This window comes from Thalia democratica, chromosome 2 (assembly GCF_965202585.1).
Source record: "Thalia democratica chromosome 2, ktThaDemo2.hap1.1, whole genome shotgun sequence".
Lineage (NCBI taxonomy): Eukaryota > Metazoa > Chordata > Thaliacea > Salpida > Salpidae > Thalia > Thalia democratica.
This window is the reverse complement of record NC_139166.1, coordinates 3,252,760-3,274,316: the sequence shown is the minus strand read 5'-3', so window position 1 is coordinate 3,274,316 and position 21,557 is coordinate 3,252,760. Positions and strand designations below refer to the sequence as shown.

The window sequence follows — 21,557 nt, the reverse complement described above, 5'->3', positions numbered from 1 at the left end:
GAGAATTCAAAAATATGTTTTTATTAGCAAATCAACATTGATTTGCTTTTAATGGATCTACTTGACATAAAAACTAAGAAAAGAAAATTTTTAATGTCTAAAGTGTGGTTTTTAATCAAAATCTATCAAGCAAATTGATTTTGAAGTTGTGCGACAAACGAATTGTTTATTATAAACTTTTTTAAAATGACTGATTTTTTTGTCCTGTATGAGCCATAAACTCTACAAATCATCAACGTCCAAGAAATTAAAACTGCGTTGAAATTTCCCCGTAAAGCGTTAAGTAAAAATGACAAAGTTGGTACTTTAGGTGTCGTGAAAGCTTGCCTTTGTAGAAACCGTTCACAAGTTGTTTAAAATTTGTTTTCTGTTTTTTATGTTTCATTTAAATGTGATTTGTCCACTATTTTTATTTGTGCTTGGAAAAAGTATGAGCCATTCTCAAACTACTTTTATTACCTTTGTACGTATAAACATGATTATTTTTAAAACGTTCTCCACAATTATGTTCCGGTCTTTTAATTTCCCACAATACCTATTTATGCTTGCAAAAATTATAAAGCATTCTCGGGTCGTTGTTCCTGGTTAAAATGTATTATTTTTCAACACTTTTTTTATGAATGAAATATTTAGCAAATGAAAAATGGGTTTGCAGTTTGTTTTAGTTTTATTGGTAGGAACTTGTACCAACTTTGTTTAGAAAGTGTATTATTTTATTTAGTTTGTTTTATAGTTTTGCATGCTAAATTTACTGTGTATTGCATGAAAGCTTGCATGCGGTTGCTTATTTTATTTCATTTGATTTTTGCACGGTCATTTGTTTGTATAACGTTGTATTTAGAGTAAACAATTAAGGTAGTTAAATGTAATAAAATTAAAAGTATACTATATTGTTATGTTTTAGACTTTTTTAAATTAGTGAAATATTAGTTTAAAAAGAACAAACTTAAGGTACCATTTGGTACTTGTTTTAAAAAAATGTTATATAAATTAATTTTAAAAAACTTGAAAGTATCATACTGTTTTCAATATTTTTTCTTTTACTATTTTTAGCATGGCATGATAACGAAAAACTCAAAATCATAACAACGTTCCTTTCTAAGAACAACTTTCTTGTTAGAATTAGCTTCCCCTTTGCAAATTCAAACAACAAATTCCATTGTTATTTTGTTGTTTGTACAAAAATCCTTTTTATTAACACCGTCGCTTTTTGAAAAGTCACATTTTCTTGTGACTTCAGGAAATTTTTCTGATAATTTTTTTACATAAAGATGATTAGATGAATTTTAAGTAGTTTTCGGCTGTTATAAATTTTTTCGCGGGCTTTTTAAATTGGACGGTAATAAAAGAAGTTATTAATTTTAAAGTGTTGAAAATAAATGTCAAATAAAGTTTTAAAATGAAAGTCAGTTAGTTTGTTAATGTATGATTTTTTTTTTAATGAATAAAATAAACATCGATCTATTCTAAAACCTTAATTAATATTTAAATAAATCCTCAATTAAAAAGTTGAAACTAACTTTACACTTTCGAAAAAGAATCATTAAAGCACACGTCCTCAAACATTTGTCATTTTATCACTTTCTGTTATCTTTTGTTTTGTTGAGCTTTTTCTAGTTTACCTCGTCATAGCTTAGTTATGACGTCACACTATAACCTCTATGACGAAACAGAACCCCAAGTATCGGCTCGTTTGATGACCCCGACAAAATCTTCGTTGTTAAAATCCGTGCAATATAGAAGAAGTACTGATAATTTGTTGAGTAAGTGTTAAATAAAATAATCATTTTTACTTGTCTTAATTTACATGTTTAAGTATTAATTGAGTAATGTAAAAAACTCATATTTTATTAAATAATTTAGTATTTTGGTAATAAATAGTTTTCATAATGCATTTTAAGGATAAATAAATGTACGTATATAAATATATTTTTAATATTTAAAGTGTGTTTTTGTTTGAGAATTTAATATATAAGTTATTTTATGTTTTAGAAGTGTTCTTTATTTTCTTTTTATTTTTTTTTTTGTACAATCATAGTCATAGAAACTAGAATGATAAATGGAAAATGCTTACAATATATACAATATTGTGTAAAAATCATTAGATGCTTATAAAACAGATTAAAAGTAAATTATAAACTGATCAGTAAAATTTTAGCTTCAAATTTATTGAAACTTTTATAAATTCATCTGTGAAAAAATGAGTATTAGTCTTAGTGTATATTGTAAAAATATTATCTACAGATTGTAAGAAAGTTTGAAATAACAAAACTAATATGCTAAATGTGTTTGAATTTTGTAAAAAAAATTTAGCAATAAAAATTGCAATAACATTTTGAATCAATACATGATAGAAACTGCAATGTTTTGAACTGAAGCAATTAACAATCGAATGATAATTAACAAATATTAATTTATCTAAAATAAACAAACAAGGTGACAGAAGCAGAAGCGTTGAAAGAAATAAGAAACCGCCAACTTCAGTAAGGTAATTAATTGTTTAAATAATATCTATTAATATACGAAGTATTTGTTTTTATATTAATAATTAGTAGTAAAAACATTCATGTAAACATAATAAAAAAATACCTTGTTGTCTTAGACTCCTTTTAGAAAATTAATAATTTTAACATTATTAAATTAATTATTATTTTGTATATTTGAAATATTTGTCTTTGTTCAAACAATAAGTAGGAAAAAAAATTAGTCTAAAAAAAAACTTTATTGCCTCCGACTTCTGTGAGATAATTATTTGTTTTTATTTAACTAGTTAAGAGGTACTGTATTTATACATTAAAAACAAACGAAAAGTATTACTCCATAACATTTTTTTTGTATTTGATTAACTCAAGTAATCTTGATTTATTTAAGTTAAAAGTGGTGCTGGTTCTTTGAGATTAAATTTTAATTCAAAAAAGAAGTATTAAGTATTGAAAACACTCATAAATATGAATTTATTTTTGTAGAAGATATTCTTATGATTACGTCAAAATTATTACTTCTATTGGGTTTATTTATGTAATGGTTTGTCATTAGTTAGATCCTTTTAAAGTTTTACTGCTTCATTAAGGGATTTTTTTTTTTTTTAATAAAAACAACTTGTTTAAACTGAAATGACCAACAATGAGAGCTCTAAGTTTTCAAATATTATAAAATACACCTTTTATTAACTTGGTGTTTTCCTTCATTAATCTTAAGAGTGGTTAGGTAGAGAATTGCTAGTTTTCCTACTTCAGTAAGTGGATTTATATTTTTCAAATATAAAACAATTTAGTAAGAGTTTAACATTTTATAAATATTTGGAAGTTTATTTTAAGTCGGTATCATAGGTTGCTTTATATTTTGAAACTTAAGTAAAACGACTTTTTCTTAACTTAGAAATTTTAAAAAGTGTAGGTTGAATTAAGTGAATAAAAAAGCAAATCTTAAGCTTAAAATAGTTTTGTATTAACACATTGTAAGTAGTTATGAGTTAACCGATGATTAAAACACTGCAAAAAAAATTCTGTACTTTATACAAGATTTTAGAAAGAGTATAAACATCGCTGTGTTATAATCTAAAACTCGAGTCTCTAAGCTTAGTTGAGGGGCTTTTTTAGATTAGCTTTTACGAGTTTTTACACAATACTGATAAGTTGTTTTTGCAGTTTTTATTATAATAATATATATTAAGATAGCGAGGATTAACTTTTTTTTTTTTGAGATTAAAGCAATGTATAAGTACTCTGTTAGTTAAAAAAGCTTTTTTTTTTAATTTTAAATTTGTATTTATACACCTAGTTTTGAAACTAAGAATATTTTTTAACCATATTTTTAAATTATATCATTTATAATTACCAAAAATTAAATATAAATGTTTATAATTAAGTAAACTCAAGAATTAATAGACAGCAAAATCCATATTGCTGTTTTATTTTAATTGATTTTGTCAAAAACTCATAAATTTTAGTTTCGTTTAGGTTATTAATATTTAGAATTACTCAGTTTCTTTGCTTAATGTTTGTTATTAGAAGTTTTAAAGAAATTAGTAAACGTGGTTTGAATAACACAGTTGCTATCACCTGATAAAAGATACTTGGTCAAGCAATTCGCTTAAATATTTTGCAGCTTGTTTACCAATATGCAGTAATTGTATGATAGATAGTTTCTCTAATTTTCCTATTATTTCAACAGTATTTTTTAATATGTATTTTGATATATTTCTTAATATAAAAAATAGTTTATATCTAATTTTTTTAAAGTTTTTTTTATCATGTAGAACAAGCCAGTCGGCTACTAAATTAACGAGTCAACAACAACATCAGTCCATGATGAATCTTTCTAAACCAAGGTAAATTTAATTTAAAATATATAAAAATAAACGTTTAAAATAATGTTAACCATGGTTAAAAGATTCCATCAAATACTTGCCATAACTTTTTGTCGTTTTGTTTTTTTTATGTTGATTTTAAGGTTTTTATGAGTTGGTAGTCTGCTTTTTGAAACTATGAAAGGTTTTGTTTAGTTGATGTATTTTTAGTCTTATCGTGGGTATCACATTAACATTATGCATCTTTCGAAGTTTTAGATTTGAAAACAAATTTAAAACGTGAATGATATGTATAGGCCAAGAAACAGAATTAATTTATAACCATCATAAGTTTGTTTGAACCTGTATAATTGTTTTGAAAACTAAAAAACTTTTTCTGCTAAAGTATCACATATTAAAGTTGTTGATTTTTTAAAGTTCACTCACAGGCGAATCCCACATTATCGTATATTATTTAACTAATATTAATTCCAATTTTTTTTTACCAGGCAGAGGTCAACAACCCCAAATGCGAACAAAAGGCCGCCGAGTCCAAAACCCACCAGAATACAAGCCACTAGTTTGTTTTGATATAACTGCAATTATAAAATAACTGAATGTAGCAATGAAGTTATAATAATTTCAATGTAATTAAAATGATACAATATTATCACTGAAATGTGTAAAGTAATTTTATTTCTCTCCTTAAAAGTACTAATTTTAATAATCAAAAAGCGAAAAACATATTTAATTTAATTTTTTTTTTTTTTTGGAAATAAACTTATTAAATGCCGTTAATTCGGAATTTTTAATTTGTTTTTTTAGCATTTATCGTCTAAAATAGTTGTTTTCGGATGTTATTAAAATTAGATCGCAATTAAATGTTAAGTTTACCGTCTTATATTTTTAATTACTTTTATATACAGGACCAACAAGTGATAAAGTGGAATAACAAAAAAAAAATATGAAGAACAATTATTTTAATATTTAAAAATACAGGGCCAACAAGTGATAAAGTGGAAACGCCTGTAATAAAGAGAAGTCTGATGAACAACAACACATCTTCAAGATTTAAAATTAATTCTTCGAGACTTTTCAGTCCGACTGCCAGTTCAGCTTTTAAAAGCAGTCAGTTTTTATTTATTTATTATTTAATTTAATTATTTTGTATACATACCACAATAAAAATATTTTAAATAAATTCATCAAAATTGCGCATTAAAAGAAGTTAAGACAGTTTGATTTAAAGCAGCTTTTTGTTATCAAGTTAGTGAGTTAAAAGTAAAAAGTGTGTAAAATGTTAAAATTGATGTTTCAAAATAGCTTTCAAAATCTAGTACTATGCAGAAATAAATCAACACTATTGAAAGGACTTTAAGTGAAATTAACTCATGAAGTAATCGTAGTCGAGCTCTTTGACATTATAAATTTAAAGACCTATATTTTTTTTACAACAGCGTATGTCATCACTAATTTTACTACTTAAAAAAAAACCGTTTGTAAACATCATTACTTTTAATAACACAAATATAAATAGTATTTGATACAAATAGTTGTAATTAAATATTTGTTTTCTAGATAAAGGAAAATCACCAATGTCAACACCAAACACTTCTTTGAACAGTTCGTCAAGCTCTTATTCCATAAAAAGTTCTGCTTTCAAGTCTCCAGCTAGTAATACAGGTAATTAAAATTAAGATATTTTATGTTGGTAATAGTAGAAGTTGTTCTATGAAAAGTTCTGCTTTAACTATCCGGCTAGTTTTACAGGGAATTTATATTGAAATTAGAATATTTTATGTTAGCACTATCTAGTAATACAGGTAATTTATATTAAAATAAAAATATTTTATGTTGGTACTATCTAGTTTCACAGGTTATTTATATTAAAATTAAAATATTTTATGTTGATACTATCTAGTAGTACAGGTAATTTATATTAAAAAAAAAATATTTTATGTTGGTAATATCTAGTAATACAGGTAATTTATATTGAAATATAGATATTTTATGTTGGTACTGGTAGCAGTTATTCTATGAAAATTTCTGCTTTAAATATCCGGCTAGTTTTACAGGTTATTTATTTAAAATAAAAATATTTTATGTTGGTACTATCTAGTAAACAGGTAATTTATATTAAAATTAGAATATATTATGTTAGTACTATCTAGTTTTACAGGGAATATATATTAAAATAAAAGTATTTTACGTTGGTAATAGTTTCAGTTGTTCGATGAAAAGTTTATGCTTTAAATATCAAGCTAGTAATACAAGTAGTTTATATTAAAATTAGAGTGTTTTATGTTAGCACTATCTAGTAATACAGGGAATGTATATTGAAATTAGAGTATTTTATGTTGGTACTATCTAGTAATACAGGAAATATATATTAAAATTAAGATATTTTATGTTGGTACTAGCATCAGTTGTTCCATAAAAAATTCATGCTTGTAAATCTTTTAATACAAGATGTAGTTAACTCTTATAGTTTTTATAATATCTTTATGTGGGTAGTTTCACAGTTAAATAAATGTCAATTATTAATTGTACATAAACAGTACGTCAGACAGCTCTAGTAATAGTTATCCTATGAAGCCTTCTGCTTTAAATACTATTGATAATAAAAATAATTACAAATATTAATATGTTATAAGTTATAACTTTTATATAACTTATTATAAATTAATTTATAATTATTAATATATAAGTTATTAATAAGTTATAACTTTTATATGCGAGTAATTTAACAGTTGCATCAAGTTCATATTCTTAATGTTCGTAAACATCGTAACAGTTAAATATCCATAGAATTACTATTGTACATTGATTGGTTTGTATTATAAATGTTTTATTCTAGGTGCTTCCCCGGCCATGAAAGGGACTTCACCCATCATGAGAAGGGGCAAGTCGCCAGGACCCCCGAAATCCCCTAAACCGAGACCAAACAGCGGCAGGTTCAGTCCGGTGCCTGGCAACAAGCCCCCGCAGAAAACTTCGACCCCTGGCAACAAGACCCCTAAGGTTTTTTTTTTATTTTTACAAGAAATTTATTATGAAATATTTTATTACTATTGTTTATTTATTTATTTCTAAATTTGGATATTACAGCAACTTCTATAAGAATGTAATAACAAAGGATATTTATTAATTATAGGAAATTCTAGTTTACTTATTGGTTTAAAAGTTTACTTTTTTATTCAAGTTTTTAAAGAAATTAATTTAAGTGAAAAAATGTTTTTAAGACTTATAGTCTATATTAGTTTAAACAAGTCTTTTTTGGTAGAAAGTTATCATGATAATTCAAATTAATGTATTTTTTCTAAAGGTCCGAATGAGTCCGTTACCGGGTAGAAAAACTCCATCTAGTGTCAGAAGTGCGAGTCCAATGATGAGTAGAAAATCTGGTGCTAAAAATAACCAGGTATTTATTTCTGAAAATTTTAAAACTAAATTAAAAATAACCAGATATTTTTTTCTGAAACTTTTAAAACTAGATTAAAAATAACCAGGTATTTATTCCTAAAACTTTTGAAACTACATTAAAAATAACCAGGTTTTTATTTTTAAAACTTTTGATAATAAATTAAAAATAACCAGGTATTTATTTCTAAAACTTTTAAAACTAGATTAAAAATAACCAGGTATTTATTTCTAAAATTTTTGAACTAAATTAAAAATAACCAGGTGTTTATTTCTAAAACTTTCAAAACTAGATTAAAAATAACCAGGTTTTTTTACAAGTTTATTAAATTAATGTGTTAGCTTGTAAAACTTGGTTGTGTAAAATTAGCTGATAAAAAAATAATTACAAATATAAATTATATAGTTATGATAATAAATGAGACTCGTATTCTGAAACTTTGAAAATAATTTTAAAATAATCTGATTAGTTTTCGTTTAATTTTATAAAGTACAATTCACTATTCTAACACTAATGGTTTTAATATTTTTCATTTTTTTTTTAAGTTTAATATTATAAAATAATGCAATACTAGTTTAATAGATTTAAAACAAGATAGTATTAATACCTGATAAGTACTTTTTAAAAAAGTATAAAAAAAAATTTAAGAACTACAAGAAACCCAAAGTTTATAGCATGTAATATTTAAGTATTTTAGTATATTATGTATCAACTGTTTTTAATTTGTAAAAGCTCATAACATTTAAATATATCTAAGTGCATTGAACTTATAAAAGTAACTTGAATTTTATTTGATTTATATAAAGTATTTAAGTTGTGTTAAATTATTTGCTCATATAATTCATATTGTTTTTATTTGTACAAAGTTTTTAATAAGTTGAGCTTAGAGATTATTGTTAATAGAAAAGTTTGTAATTTCGAAATACAAAAATATTGTAAACTTTTTTATGTGTTTACTTTTAAAAAGTTTGTTGTTGACTAAAATATATTTTTTTAATTATCTTATAAAGATGTCAAAATATAAGTAGTTTCAATTTGATGTTGTCAAGATCAAAAATGTACTTGACTTTAAAGTCATCAAAATAAAGTGCATGTAGTCGAAACATATCATTTGTCTTTATTTTAGAAAAAAACAGTTGGCTTTAGTTTTTATCATTTTTAATATATTGTAATATAGTTTTGTAAAAGTCTTAATTTTCATTGTTTTACTTTAGTTTTTATTTGATTTATACATTTGAAATTTGTTTAAAACAGTAAAGTTTTTGTACTTCACAGTTCTATAAGCATAAAAAAAGTGTTATAATTTATACAAATCGTTTAATAAGTATGTTGACCCATGCTGATTTAATTTTCTTCTGCTGTTATGGCTTTTTAAAAAATTAACTGACTGTATCACATACTTTATAGCTTATGGTATGCAAAAAAAAAACTGCAAAAAATTAAAATGGTTATTTATTATGAGTTTTAATTATGTAAAAATATGTAGTTATAATGGTTCATAACTTAATTGTTAAAACAATTAATTTATAATCTTGAAATTGCTATGGTTATGTTTGATAATGTTTCAAAATAAATTAAAGGTGTTTTTTTGTTTACATTCGTTTTACTTATTACTTTTGTTTGAAGTTTTTCATAACTTGTAGTAAATATTAAATAAGTAATAAGTTTTACAAACTTTTTATCTTTATATATCTCGTACAGCTTAAAACTTTAGTTTTACTTTACTTTGATCTATTATTTAAAAGTCCTTGTTTATTTAGTTTAATGCTGGTAAGCTGTTTATAAATTTGACAAAAAATAAGATGCCTAATAACCATTAAAGTTATAAAGTTTTTATTTGTAAAATAAAGCTTTTAAAATGTTTTATGATGAATAATGACAAATTAAAAAAAAATAATATTGAATAAGCACTGGTGTGTCTACTGGGATTTTTCTTTGTTATCTATTGATTATGACAAAAGGTAACTGTCTAATTATCAATTTAAACTTAACAAGATTGGAATAACTTTTGACGTAAACGTTACGACTTTATATAAATATATTATTAAGGTTTAATTTACATTTTGTTGTTGTAAAAATTGATTTGTTTGATACTTAAATAGTTTTGCTGGGGTAGTTATTAATTATGCAAATATATTTTTTTGTTATTTAAAGTTAGTTTATAGATATTTACTAAAAACAAGTTCACAGGTTATGAATTATATTCTACTAACTTCTTTCTTTGCTAATTAAACCTAACCTTATTTTAATTTTTGAAGTTAAAAAAATAATAATAAATTTTTTTTGTGGCAATAAATTTTAAGAACCTCTTCATGCCTAGACTTAAAATAAAATTTTCACAACTCTGTATTTTTTTCATAAAAAAACAGTTTGAAACTTTTTTACACTCTAGCATACTGAAATGTTGGTGTTCAGTGCTTTATAATGATTTACAACTTGATATGATATGTTTAATAGTTATTAAAAGATGTAAAGAGTTCAAAGTGTGTGCAAAATTTTAAATTCAACATTTTAAAATGCTAGAATGAAACTGCTATCAAATAAAGTTTTTTGTTTTTGAATAATTCAAGTAGAAACAAAATAAATCATTCAATAAACAAAGTTGATTTAAAAATCTTTTTTTTGCTTATTTTGAAATATTTAGCTCACTTTTTATAGTTCAAACAAGAATTGCTAATTTCGGCAGGATTGATTTTTAAAATTCATGTTAACATATTTCAATACTTTTTTCTAAAATTATCCAATACGCTTTGTCTGGGAATATTGTAAGTATGTTTTTTGTTTTCAATTTTGAGATATTCCAAAATCGTGACGGATTAAGATGAATTTTGTGTATTTTTAATGCAAGTTAATTATCATAGACAATACAAAAAATTAAAAGGTTCAATTGCTTTTAAATATTTTAATTTCAGTTTTTCTTTTAAATTCTCAAATGTTTAATCTGAAAGTATCATCTTAAAAAACATTGCATTATATACATACTTATTTATTATGCAGTCAAATAAAGTTTACTATTCTAAGAATTAAATGTTAAGTAAAACATTATTTTATTATAAGAATTTAATAATAAAACAATTTAAGCAACATAGAAAATTAACCTTAAACTGTTTATTTATAAGTTTATTAAGTAAAGTCAGGTATTTGCAATTACTAAAAATAAACTTTCACTAGTTGCAAAGTTCAAATAAATTGATTTAGAAACTTAAGTTTTAATTGAAAGCTTATCTTTTACATTACTGATTTTTCTAAGACAAAATTGTATATCTTAATTATATTCTTTTAGAAATAAGATAATAGTCAAAGCAAAAGATTACATACTAAATATATTTTGTTCTTTTTTTTTCGAATTCACAGTTTAGTTACACAGATACTTGATTTTTAGGTTATTTATTACATTTCAGTGAACAACTAGTTTTCAATTTGGTTTTTTTTTTTTAATTCATCTTAAAATTTTTACTTATTTGAAAAGATTTTAAATTAATGCTACCTATATTTTAATAATATTGAAATTTTAAAGAAGTAAATTAAGTTATTAAAATTATTAACAATATTGTACTCTGATATTAAAATAACTGTGAGTTTTTAATTTATATTTTATTAAATGAAAATTTATTCAAAGCTACCATTTCATAGAAAAAATATTAAAATGCTTATCAATATGCTAATACTTTCATTTGTAGTAAAATAATATTTCGTGATATAGTTTTGTGAAATTGTCATTTTAAACGTGTAGTAAGATATATAGTATTATTTTGAAGTATAAACTTAAAATTTTACTTAAATTGTTTGCAAAAAGTTTTTGAAAGTAAGATTAAACTCCTTAAAATTTATAAAATATTAACAAAATTATAATATTCTTTTGTGTATAAGTTATTACTAATTATAGATACAGCTTCAACCAAAGAAAGTTTGTACCCACTTTAATTTGCTTGTTAGGTTTATTGAATAAAGTTTGTAAAGTAGACCTTTATTTTTCTAAGTTCAACTTAATTGCAAGCTAAATCCGTATATACAGAATGAAAAACTAAAATCTTAATTCTTTCAACGTTTATCTTTTTTTAAATGTATATCTTTAGCAGAAATAAACAATTAAGCTTTTGTTTTAAATATCAAGCTTTGTTTTAATAAAAAATTAGTACAATAATATTCAGTTTTTAGGTGTTATTTATAAAATTAGTGGGCTAATTATATTTGCATGATTAATTCTTAATATTTTAATGTTTTTTAACGACGTTTGAAATTAGCAGTTTGTAAATAAAATATTGGTTGTTTTCTAACTGTTTAAAGCTTTATTTAAGTTAATATATTTGAAGTTAAGGTTTATTAACAACTAAAGTTATCACTAATAAAGAATAATTATAGGTTTCTTTAAGCTATTGAATAAAAAGGTCGGAAATAGTGAAAATAAAATAAAAATTCAAATCAAGTACTTTAATGGTATTACTTTAATCTTAGTTTTAGTTAGTGATCAACTTATAAAAATTTTATTAAATTAAAAGTTTAAATACAACAAACTTTTAGTTTAACAAGTTAGTTTGACAGTTTTTGTTGTAATTAACTATTAGAAAATATCATCAAATTTAATTATAAATAATATTATATTGGCATTGTTTTTAATATAGGCTAGTTTATCATGAAGTTAAGAAAATATTCTTTAATTTTTAAACGATTAAATACCATTATTTGTAAAAAAAATACTCCTAAAATTAAATAGTTAAAATCCTTGCACATTATTTGTTGAATGATGCTCAAAAGATTGTTTGTTTAGATAATTTAAGGTGTGTTTATTTACCTATCTAATCTGTTGTCTATTGGTAACAGTATAAACATTTATAAGCTTTTGTATGCTGTTTTAGCTTTGAACTTAGCAATGTTATAACAACATTTAATATTTATTTTTTGTAGAAATAGTTTTAGAATATATTAAATAGAAAACTATACAAAGGTTTAGTTTGACAACTTATTTTTAAGAGAAGGATTTATTTAGAAGTCTTAATCTTACTGAAAAATAAGAGTACATTTATTTTATTTTAACTTTTATAAACTAATTAATAAAATTCGAGTTTAGTTTTTTTACCTTATGAAATTAAATACATTTTCACTTGTTGTAATAAAAATAATATTTGTACATTAAACTTTTTGTGTTTTATGAATGTACATGAATTCAAACTTTCACAAAAGTATAATAATCCATACTGGTAACATTTTGTTACATTTGTACAACGTTTGTAGTAAAACAAGTTTCGCGAAATTTTACATTAAAAACGTGTTACAAAAAAGTTTTAATTCACGTGGATGAATGTTTAATTAAAACGAAACAATATTTACTTTTAAATTTAAAACTGTGCTTAATTGGTTTAAATTAGTAATTACTTTAAGTTAAGATTAATTTTTGTTAAATTTTGAGTTGATTAGTTTTTTAAATGTAACAGTTTAGTAGAATATGTAGTTTAAATTTTTCAAAATAAATTTTCTATTATTTAAAAAATACATTTTAGCTAAATAAAATCAAAAATCATTTTTACATTTTTTATAAGTTTTAACAAAAGTAAAACTATCAAAGTAAAGTCTAGTACACGTAGTGTGTCAAAATATATAATAAAAATGTGATTTAAATGTAAATACATTTGTATGAATTATTTTTAAAATCGTGTCACTATAATTGAAAAATATGATTTTAAACGTGGACTACTTGTTTTTGCATGATTAATTTTTAACAATTTCATGATTAAAATAGAATTTTAAATATTTACATACTAACATTTTTTGATAAAACAAATTTTTAAGAAAAAACTGTAGTTTAATTTAAAAAAATTGTTTGTAATAAGTTCCTTTAATTAGTTTAAAAATACTTAAAATTCTAGTTGTCTTATTTAATAAAGTACAAAAAATCTTAATTAACTGATTACATGAGTTTATTTTAAAGCAAAGAGTAATGATATCAAATAAAGCTTAATTTTTCTTTTATTTGAAGTTTCATTTGAAATACGAAACTTTATTTTTCTTTTGTTTGAAGTTTAATATGAAATTGATACTTAAAACTCATCAAATACAGGTTTCAATACTTAAGTACTTTTGTTATCACATGAAAAATCTCACAATTAATTTTAACATCTCTCTTTCCAAGAACACAAAAGTTTTTCGCCCACGGTGAAGTTTACTGATTTTTACTTAACTTTATATTATGTTTTGTTTAATATTTTTTGCTTATTGTGTGTACTTACGTTTAATAATGAGGTAGATTTTGTCTATAATTTGTTATTGTTGTCTATAGTTATAAATTATTAAACTGGTTGTTTTATTAAATTTTTGTCAAAATTGTACAATCGCCCTGAGGTTATAAAAACTTGAACTAATTATTTTATACAGTTAAATAACAGTAAAGATTTTAAGGAACTATGTATTATTTTTCGTTTTTTTTTCAAAACTGTAAATTGTTGAAAAGTTTAGTTTTTTGTTTTCAAGTCGACTTAAGCTGTAAAGTTTTATAAAAGTATTAAAACCATATTAATTTTTATTATTATCTCACTGAATTGTATAAAATCATAACTCAAAAAGTCTACATAAATAACAAAATTGTTTTCTAGTTAAAATGTATACTAGTTGTATCAAGTATAATATTGTGTAATACCTCTGTGAAATTCATCTTACAATTCCAAGCAGACTTTTATATAAAAAATAACTAATCATAAAAGGAACTTGGTTGTAGAACACGATTAAAACATTTTTTTGTATATTTTTTGTTTTTAGTAATATATCAGTTTAAAAATAAAAGTATTAATGCTCAACAATTGTAGGAAACTAGTTTAATTTTTGCTTTAAGTATATGTATATGTGTATTTACACTTTAAGTATAGTCAAAGTACTTTTTCAAAACTGAAGTGTTGTAAAAGTTAAAAAGCTGAGACCTTGCTTTAAATTTTCATTTAATTACACTAAAGTACAAACTAATTCCAAACTTTTTTTAGCAAATAAACTTTGCTGCTTTGAAAAAGACACTGTCTATACATTAATAAAAATAATTCTATTTGAATAAAGATTTATTATTAACTGATAATCTTCCTTTTTTTTTGAGTTGTTTTGAAAATAAAATCTTCAAAATATCCGAAGTTACATTTTTCACCTTATCAATAAGTTGAAATGCTTAATTGTTATTTTTAAAGATAAACATTTTACAAATATTCATTCAATATTTTTTTTTGATAAAACATAGTAATATATGGAATATAAAAGCTACTGCAGTATAATTGCTAGTCACTGATACATTTTCAAAATTTATTATTTTATGAATCTCAGTTTACAGTTTTGAACAAATTGAACTTCACTGCAATTGCTAAGCACGTGTCTAACCATTAAATCAATATTTAGTTATACAAAAACTTTCCGTGGTTTACTAACTTCTAGCACAACTAAATAGTGTGAAATAGACTATTTTAAATACTGTAAAATATTACTGTACAGTACTAAATACTGTACAATCAAATAAAACTATTACAAAAATTAAAAAGACGTTTAATAAATCTCTTTCGATTTAAAATTAATCTTACAGCATATTGAATATACAAGTGTACTTAAAATAATCAGTGTTCAAAAATCAATACAACAGTGTTTATTGGATATTTATTAAAAAACACTCAAATAAATCAATAATACTTTCAAAGCTTTTACTTGTTTATCATATATTTAAATAAGTCGATACTAATTAATTACATTTATTTAAGTTTATTTGATTAAAAAAATTATGTTTATGAACTATTTAAGCTATGCTGCGTTTTTTTATTTTTAAATTTAAAAATAGTTATATTATTATTTATTTTGCCAGAAATGTTAACAAACAAAATTTTAAATATTATGTATTTGATATTGATCTTTTTATACTCAATTTACATTTTATTAATCAACTCGAGCTTCTAAATTTGTTGTCAAAATAACCTTTAACTCTTTTGAAATAAATAAATAAATAAATCAACGAAGGTTCTCAGTCTTATTCAAATAGAATTTAAATTTTGATTTATTTCAAACGAGTGAAACATTGTTTTGGCAATAAAATTTAAAAACTTTAGTTGATTATTCTCTCTTATTCGAGAACTTTTATTGTGATATCTAAAGTAAAAAATACACTTTATTAATCATGTGAACTTATTTGTCTTTGTTTTTCAGACCACCAAGAAACCTGATAAGAAGCCAGCGAAAGACGAGAACTTGCCCAAACCAATTAGGAAGCCAGTTAAAAAGGAAACCAAGCCTGAAGAAAAACCAGATAAAGCCACTCAAGAAAAAACTGATGTTCCGCCTAAAACTGACTCTGTAGTAAATGTCGACCAACAAAAATCAGATTCAAGTTCAGTAGATGAGCGAAAGCTGGTTGAAAACAAAGAAAATTCAGTTTCCGAGACAAAAACAGCTGAAAATGATGAAACTCGGATTACTAAAGAAACTTCTGAAAACGTGATTAGCGAAATTGTGGAAGATTTGGTTCAGAAAGCCACTGAAAAGGACCAATCAGAAGCTCACAAAGCAGTCAAAGCAGCCAATGAGAGAACAGAAGGAGTTGTAAAAACATCTGAAACTGTTAAAACTGAAACACCATTGGCAGATTTGAGCTTCGAAACCAAATTGGTTGATGTTGAACCAACTAAATCTGACGTATTTGTGAACAACGGTACCACGTTGGACTCCAATCAACCCGAGCAATTTGAAAACGACAGTTTGAACGGTGATGCGGCGAACAGCGAGCAAAATGAAAAACCAACACAAGACTTGATCCGAGTTGGCGAAGAAAAACTGGTTGGCGCCAAATCAAGTGTTGCGGACCAAGCGTCAGATGGTAGTATTTTGGTGCAAATAAACGAAAAACCGGATGAAGCTGATAGTGAACAAGACGAAAGTTCAAAAGAAGCTCACGACCTGGTACAAGTAAATGAAAAATCAGGTGATGTCAGTCCGAACCACACAAACGGCAGCGTTGCCAACGGAAGCCACGAAAACGGAAATTTGCTGGTCGATCTGACGTCGAACGGCCACGTTGAAACCAAAGAAGACGTTTTGATTTCGTTAGAGGGTGACAATCCTACTGTGGAGAGTGACAATATTACTGTAAAGAGTGACAATCCTCCAGTGGTGAGTGACAATCCTACAGTGGAGAGTGACAATCCTACATTAATGAGTGACAATATTACTGTGAAAAATGACAATTCTCCAGTGGAAAGTGACAATCTTACTGTAAAGACTGAAGTTAAGCCTGTCGAAGAAACAAAAGTCGATCCAATGAAAGTTGAGGAAGCCAAGCCAGAAGTGCAGGAGGAAAAGGTTTGAAATATTTGTTTTTTTGTTTTTTTTTTAAGAGTAAAATACTTAAGCCATACCTTTATTTTCTAAAGTCTCAAAGTCTTTTCAAAATCAATTTAAATTTTATTTTTCATTTAAGTGTTTTTATCTTTTATTAAAAAGTTTGAGATAAATATAGACTTATGACATTTTTTGGTTTTATACGGAGACATCTTTGTCTTAAACTTAAATTTTCTCATTTGAAAGTGCTCATTGAAATATTCTTATTTGCTTACAGAATTTACAAACAAATTTATTTGTGGTCAAACATAATTAGTTTATTTATGTGTTCTTATTTACCAAGCAGAAAGAACTTACTGAGCTCGAAGCGTTCAAACTCACCCTGGCAATGAAAAGGAGAGAGGCGAAAGAAAAACGAGAGAGAGAAGAGAAAGAGAGACAAGAGCGCCTTAAGTGAGTGAAAATCGTTCTCTCGAAATATTCTCTCAAATATTTCTATTTACAAAATATTTCTGTGAGACTCTTTGAACTTAATAACTGACCAACCGAGTTTGTTTAATTTTTTTTTTAAAGTTACTTGACTATCAAACTCCAAAATATTTGAAACTCCAACAGATAGAACACTTAATTCATAGTTTGTTTGAAAACAACAAATACGTGACAGATTGAGATAATTATACTTTTTATTCTTGAAACAGGTTGGAATCGTTGGAACAGCAACGGAGAGAGGAGGAAGCGAGGCAGATGGCGTTGGACGCGTTGAAATATCAGAAGGAAGCCGAGGAAGAAATGAAAAAAGTAAATAAAAAATAATATATAACACATACAACAATACAAATAAAATAAAATACATGGCTGCCACTATTTAGATTAAATAAACTGTCCTGAGTCACCCAGGGTTTTTAAAATCCTGATTTTTTTAATTTAAAAATTTACCTTGTAATTAAAATTAGTTATATAATAAAAAGAATTGAAACTAACACTAAATCTCATTCAAAATCTATAAAAAAAACCTTTCGTGAGGTTATTAGAAAACCTAAAACTGTCCTATTTTTTACAATAAAACTATCTCGAGCCACCCTGTGATTGAAAATAAAATTCAAAATATCATTATCTGTCCATCCTGAGATTTTAATTATTTTTTAAATATCCTGATATTTTAAAAAAGTTCAAAGTATCCTGAGTGTGTGGCAACCCTGATAGTATGTAAGTATTGAAACAAGTAGCGTTGGAAAATGTTAGAAAGAAGCCGAAGAGGATAAGAGAAAAGTAAGGAAATGTATACAGGGTTGACAATAAATCTTGAAAAACCTGAAATTTTGAACAAAATCAGTAGAAAAATCTGAATTTTTAACAATTTTTACATGTAACTAGTAAAATTTCGATTTAAAAATTCTATCACAAAGATAAAATTTTTTGTCATCTTCAGAAATGTTTTTTATTAAAAAAATTCATTTAAAATAGCTTCTCAGTATCTTTTCAATGTTTTTATACTATTCAACAAAGTCTTATACCTTAAAATTAACTTTAAACTATAAATTCCAACTATATTCAAACATGTACACTTTTAAAAACCTGGAGGAAATTTACCAAAAACATTTAGCAACCCTAGTAAATATGACAATAAAAGGAGATATATAGAGGGTTGCCAAAAAAAACCTGGAATTCTGAAAAATCCTAGAGAAAAACATTTGGTAATTGTGTATGTAGGGTTGACACGGCTAAATCATTCAAAACGTTAGATATATAATAGCCACACTTGTATCTGTATGACTATAACACCATTTTTTAAAAAGTAATAAGTAATGAGATTCCTTGAACAATAGCTCAGATAAGTTTTGACGTTGTTTTTTGAACATATTTTTATGTATTAAAAAAATACTCAAGCTTCTTTATCTATAGATTGTTGGCCGTAGAGAGTAGTAAATCTGAACAAATAGTATTGTTTATAATATTATGGATAAAACTAGGTTAAAACAAATAATAGCATTTATAATTTTATTTTGGGGCTGATATAAGTATGAAGTAGTTTGTTTGTTAATTTCTTTGAAAATTTGTTTTAGTCAGGATTAATTTTTGTCCACTGTATATACAATGAAATCAAAACTTGTTTTATACTGTTTTTTTTTCAACCATTTAATCATAAATTTATTTTATTAATATTTTTTTTATTGTAAATAGTTTAAATACTACTAATTTGTTTTATACATTTTTAGCAAGAACAAGAAAAAGCCAAGGCTGCCACCAATTTCATCAGCGAAGAAAAGAAGTCGGAAATCGAAGAAAGGCAGAAGAAGAAAGCTCAGGAGATGAAGGACAAAATAAACGAGAACCAACTCAAAAAGGAAAAAGAAAAACTCGAACGAAAAAAGGTTTGCAGTTATTAACGTTTATTTTTTTTAAGCTCACAATTACAATTTTTGTTATGTAGCTCCGCTCAAATGTCAATAAACTTTATTTTAAAACACTAATAAATATTTTGTCATAGTGTTATTAGAATACCAAAAAATTTATTAAATACTATTTTTTGAGTACATAAAAAGTATTACAAAAATTGAAATGTCTGTGGTAACTGCAACATAATTACTATATAACTTTGTAAACTTGATGTTACTTTTATAAAAAAAGATTATGCAAAACATAACTAGTTTTAGTTGGTGTTTTTTTATTATTCAATGTTTTATTGTATTAGTATATACTTAATTTAAAGTTTATTTTACATATTAATGTTGTTAAATTTAATCGTTACCTTTCTTTCTTTCTTTTCGCTATCTTGATTATAAATTCAGCAACAGTCTATATAATTTTAGTATCTCATACACAGAGTGGCAAAAACATGGAATCCTGAAATTTTGACAATTCAGGCTAAAGAAAACCTTGAATTTTGAAAAAAAAACACTAAAATACCTGGAATTTGAAACCATTTTTACATGTTAACCAATTAAATTTCGATTTGACACAAAAACTCTACCGTATAGGTAAAATTCTTGTCATCATCATAATTTTTTTTTTAATTTCAGAGGTTAGAAAGAATAATGCAGCGGACGAGAGGCAAGAAAGCTTCAGAAGAAAGTAAAGAAATACAAGAAAAAGCAGATGAGCAAAATAATAATAACGGTGTTAACCATAACCATGTGTTAGTTTTAAAAACACAAGTCAAAACAGTAACTGATTTACAAAGCTTTTAAAAAACTTCATTTTTTTTGTTTTCAATATTTTATTGTATGAATTTATACATAATAAAAAGTTTTTATTTGTATGGTAACATTTCAACATAACTAATTTTGTCTATTTTTATGCTGTTTTAATTATAACTTCATCACAAATTTTTTTTTTTAAATTTTTTATACAATTTTCTCATGTACAAATAGTACTTTCATTCCAAATATAAATATAATTATTCCAGGTCACCGACCCAAAACAATGGTCACATGACAACTGATAATTTGTTCACCAGTTTGCATAGCAACGACAAAAATCCCCTCAGCAACCAAAACAACTCCGCCCTTAGCAACGAACCCAAATTAGACGAGCAGCAAATAGTCAATTCAGCCCTGGTACAATGATTTTAATTTATTTGAAATTAATTTAAAAATAAAAAAGATTTGAACTGAGATGAAGAAAAAAATGTTGGTTTAAAAAAATGTGAAAAATGTTCTAATAAAGGTATATTTATTAATAATTAAAAATAGAACAACTTTTGAAATAAGTTTGAATTAATTAACTTATACTGTTTGTTTTCACTTTATAAAAAGAAGTTTGAGAAAACTAATTTTTAAATAATTTTAAGATAATAAACATTAAAAAATTTGTACTCAAGACTGGTCAACGTTCTAAAAAAAAAAAAGAGGAGTTTTAAGGTTTTCGAATAAAAAGCATTTTATAAATTGAGTTAGTGTTATTGTTTTATAAATTTTTAGTAACTTTTAGTTTGAAGCTTTTTATAGTTCTGAACTAATGATTGTTTATTTGAAATGTTTAATTTATATCTGTTTAACTTTTATGCTTTTATTTTACATTTTTATAAAAAAGTTACATATTTCCACCCTTTTTTATATAAAGTATACGTTCATTTATTTTGTTTTAATTTTTCATCCTTTATTTTCAAAATGTTTATTTTTTTTAAGTGCTATTTTACAAGTTTTTGTTTGACTAAATAGTTTTTACTGGTATGCAAAAGTTATATTAACCAATTATTAAATAGCTAAAAACCTTTTAATTACCTTTAAAATAATCCGTATCCTAAATTAAATTGTGTTTTAAACATTACTTAGTACATTTTTTATTTCTTTATTTTTTTCTTATTAAGGCCAAACTGTCTAATATATTTTAAAATGTTTAAATATATAAGTTATTTTAGTTTTCTTTCAAATTTTTATGATTAAGTTTTTTTTTTTGGTTAAAATTACGCTCTAAATTATTATTTCTTAACTAGCTGGTGAAATGAATACAGCTTTCTTTTTTATGAGAGCTTTTACAAATAAAAATGACTATTTGATAGTATTGTATAAAAAAATTCAGCCAATTTTCATTTTCTTTGAGTTTTTTGATTTCGTCTAA

At 24.3% G+C, this 21,557-nt stretch overlaps 1 protein-coding gene across 4 annotated transcripts in view; it reads left to right on the top strand.

Moving 5' to 3' along the window:
- The window catches only part of LOC145849701 (uncharacterized), a 41,977-nt gene extending 20,762 nt beyond the window's left edge, over window positions 1-21,215 (top strand). Inside the window, exons 6-19 of one of the 4 annotated variants that reach the window (XM_082954728.1) lie at window positions 1,674-1,763; window positions 2,437-2,488; window positions 4,259-4,330; window positions 4,798-4,868; window positions 5,288-5,416; window positions 5,867-5,971; window positions 7,146-7,309; window positions 7,614-7,709; window positions 15,870-17,018; window positions 17,341-17,450; window positions 17,696-17,795; window positions 19,214-19,369; window positions 20,018-20,133; window positions 20,404-21,215. In XM_082954728.1, coding sequence (XP_082810854.1) covers window positions 1,674-1,763; window positions 2,437-2,488; window positions 4,259-4,330; window positions 4,798-4,868; window positions 5,288-5,416; window positions 5,867-5,971; window positions 7,146-7,309; window positions 7,614-7,709; window positions 15,870-17,018; window positions 17,341-17,450; window positions 17,696-17,795; window positions 19,214-19,369; window positions 20,018-20,133; window positions 20,404-20,563 — 2,570 coding nt within the window. In that variant the 3' untranslated portion in view covers window positions 20,564-21,215. The remainder of the gene's footprint in view (window positions 1-1,673; window positions 1,764-2,436; window positions 2,489-4,258; window positions 4,331-4,797; window positions 4,869-5,287; window positions 5,417-5,866; window positions 5,972-7,145; window positions 7,310-7,613; window positions 7,710-15,869; window positions 17,019-17,340; window positions 17,451-17,695; window positions 17,796-19,213; window positions 19,370-20,017; window positions 20,134-20,403) is intronic. The other 3 variants (XM_082954725.1, XM_082954726.1, XM_082954727.1) reach the window with 3 other exon arrangements.
- Window positions 21,216-21,557: the final 342 nt, after the last annotated feature.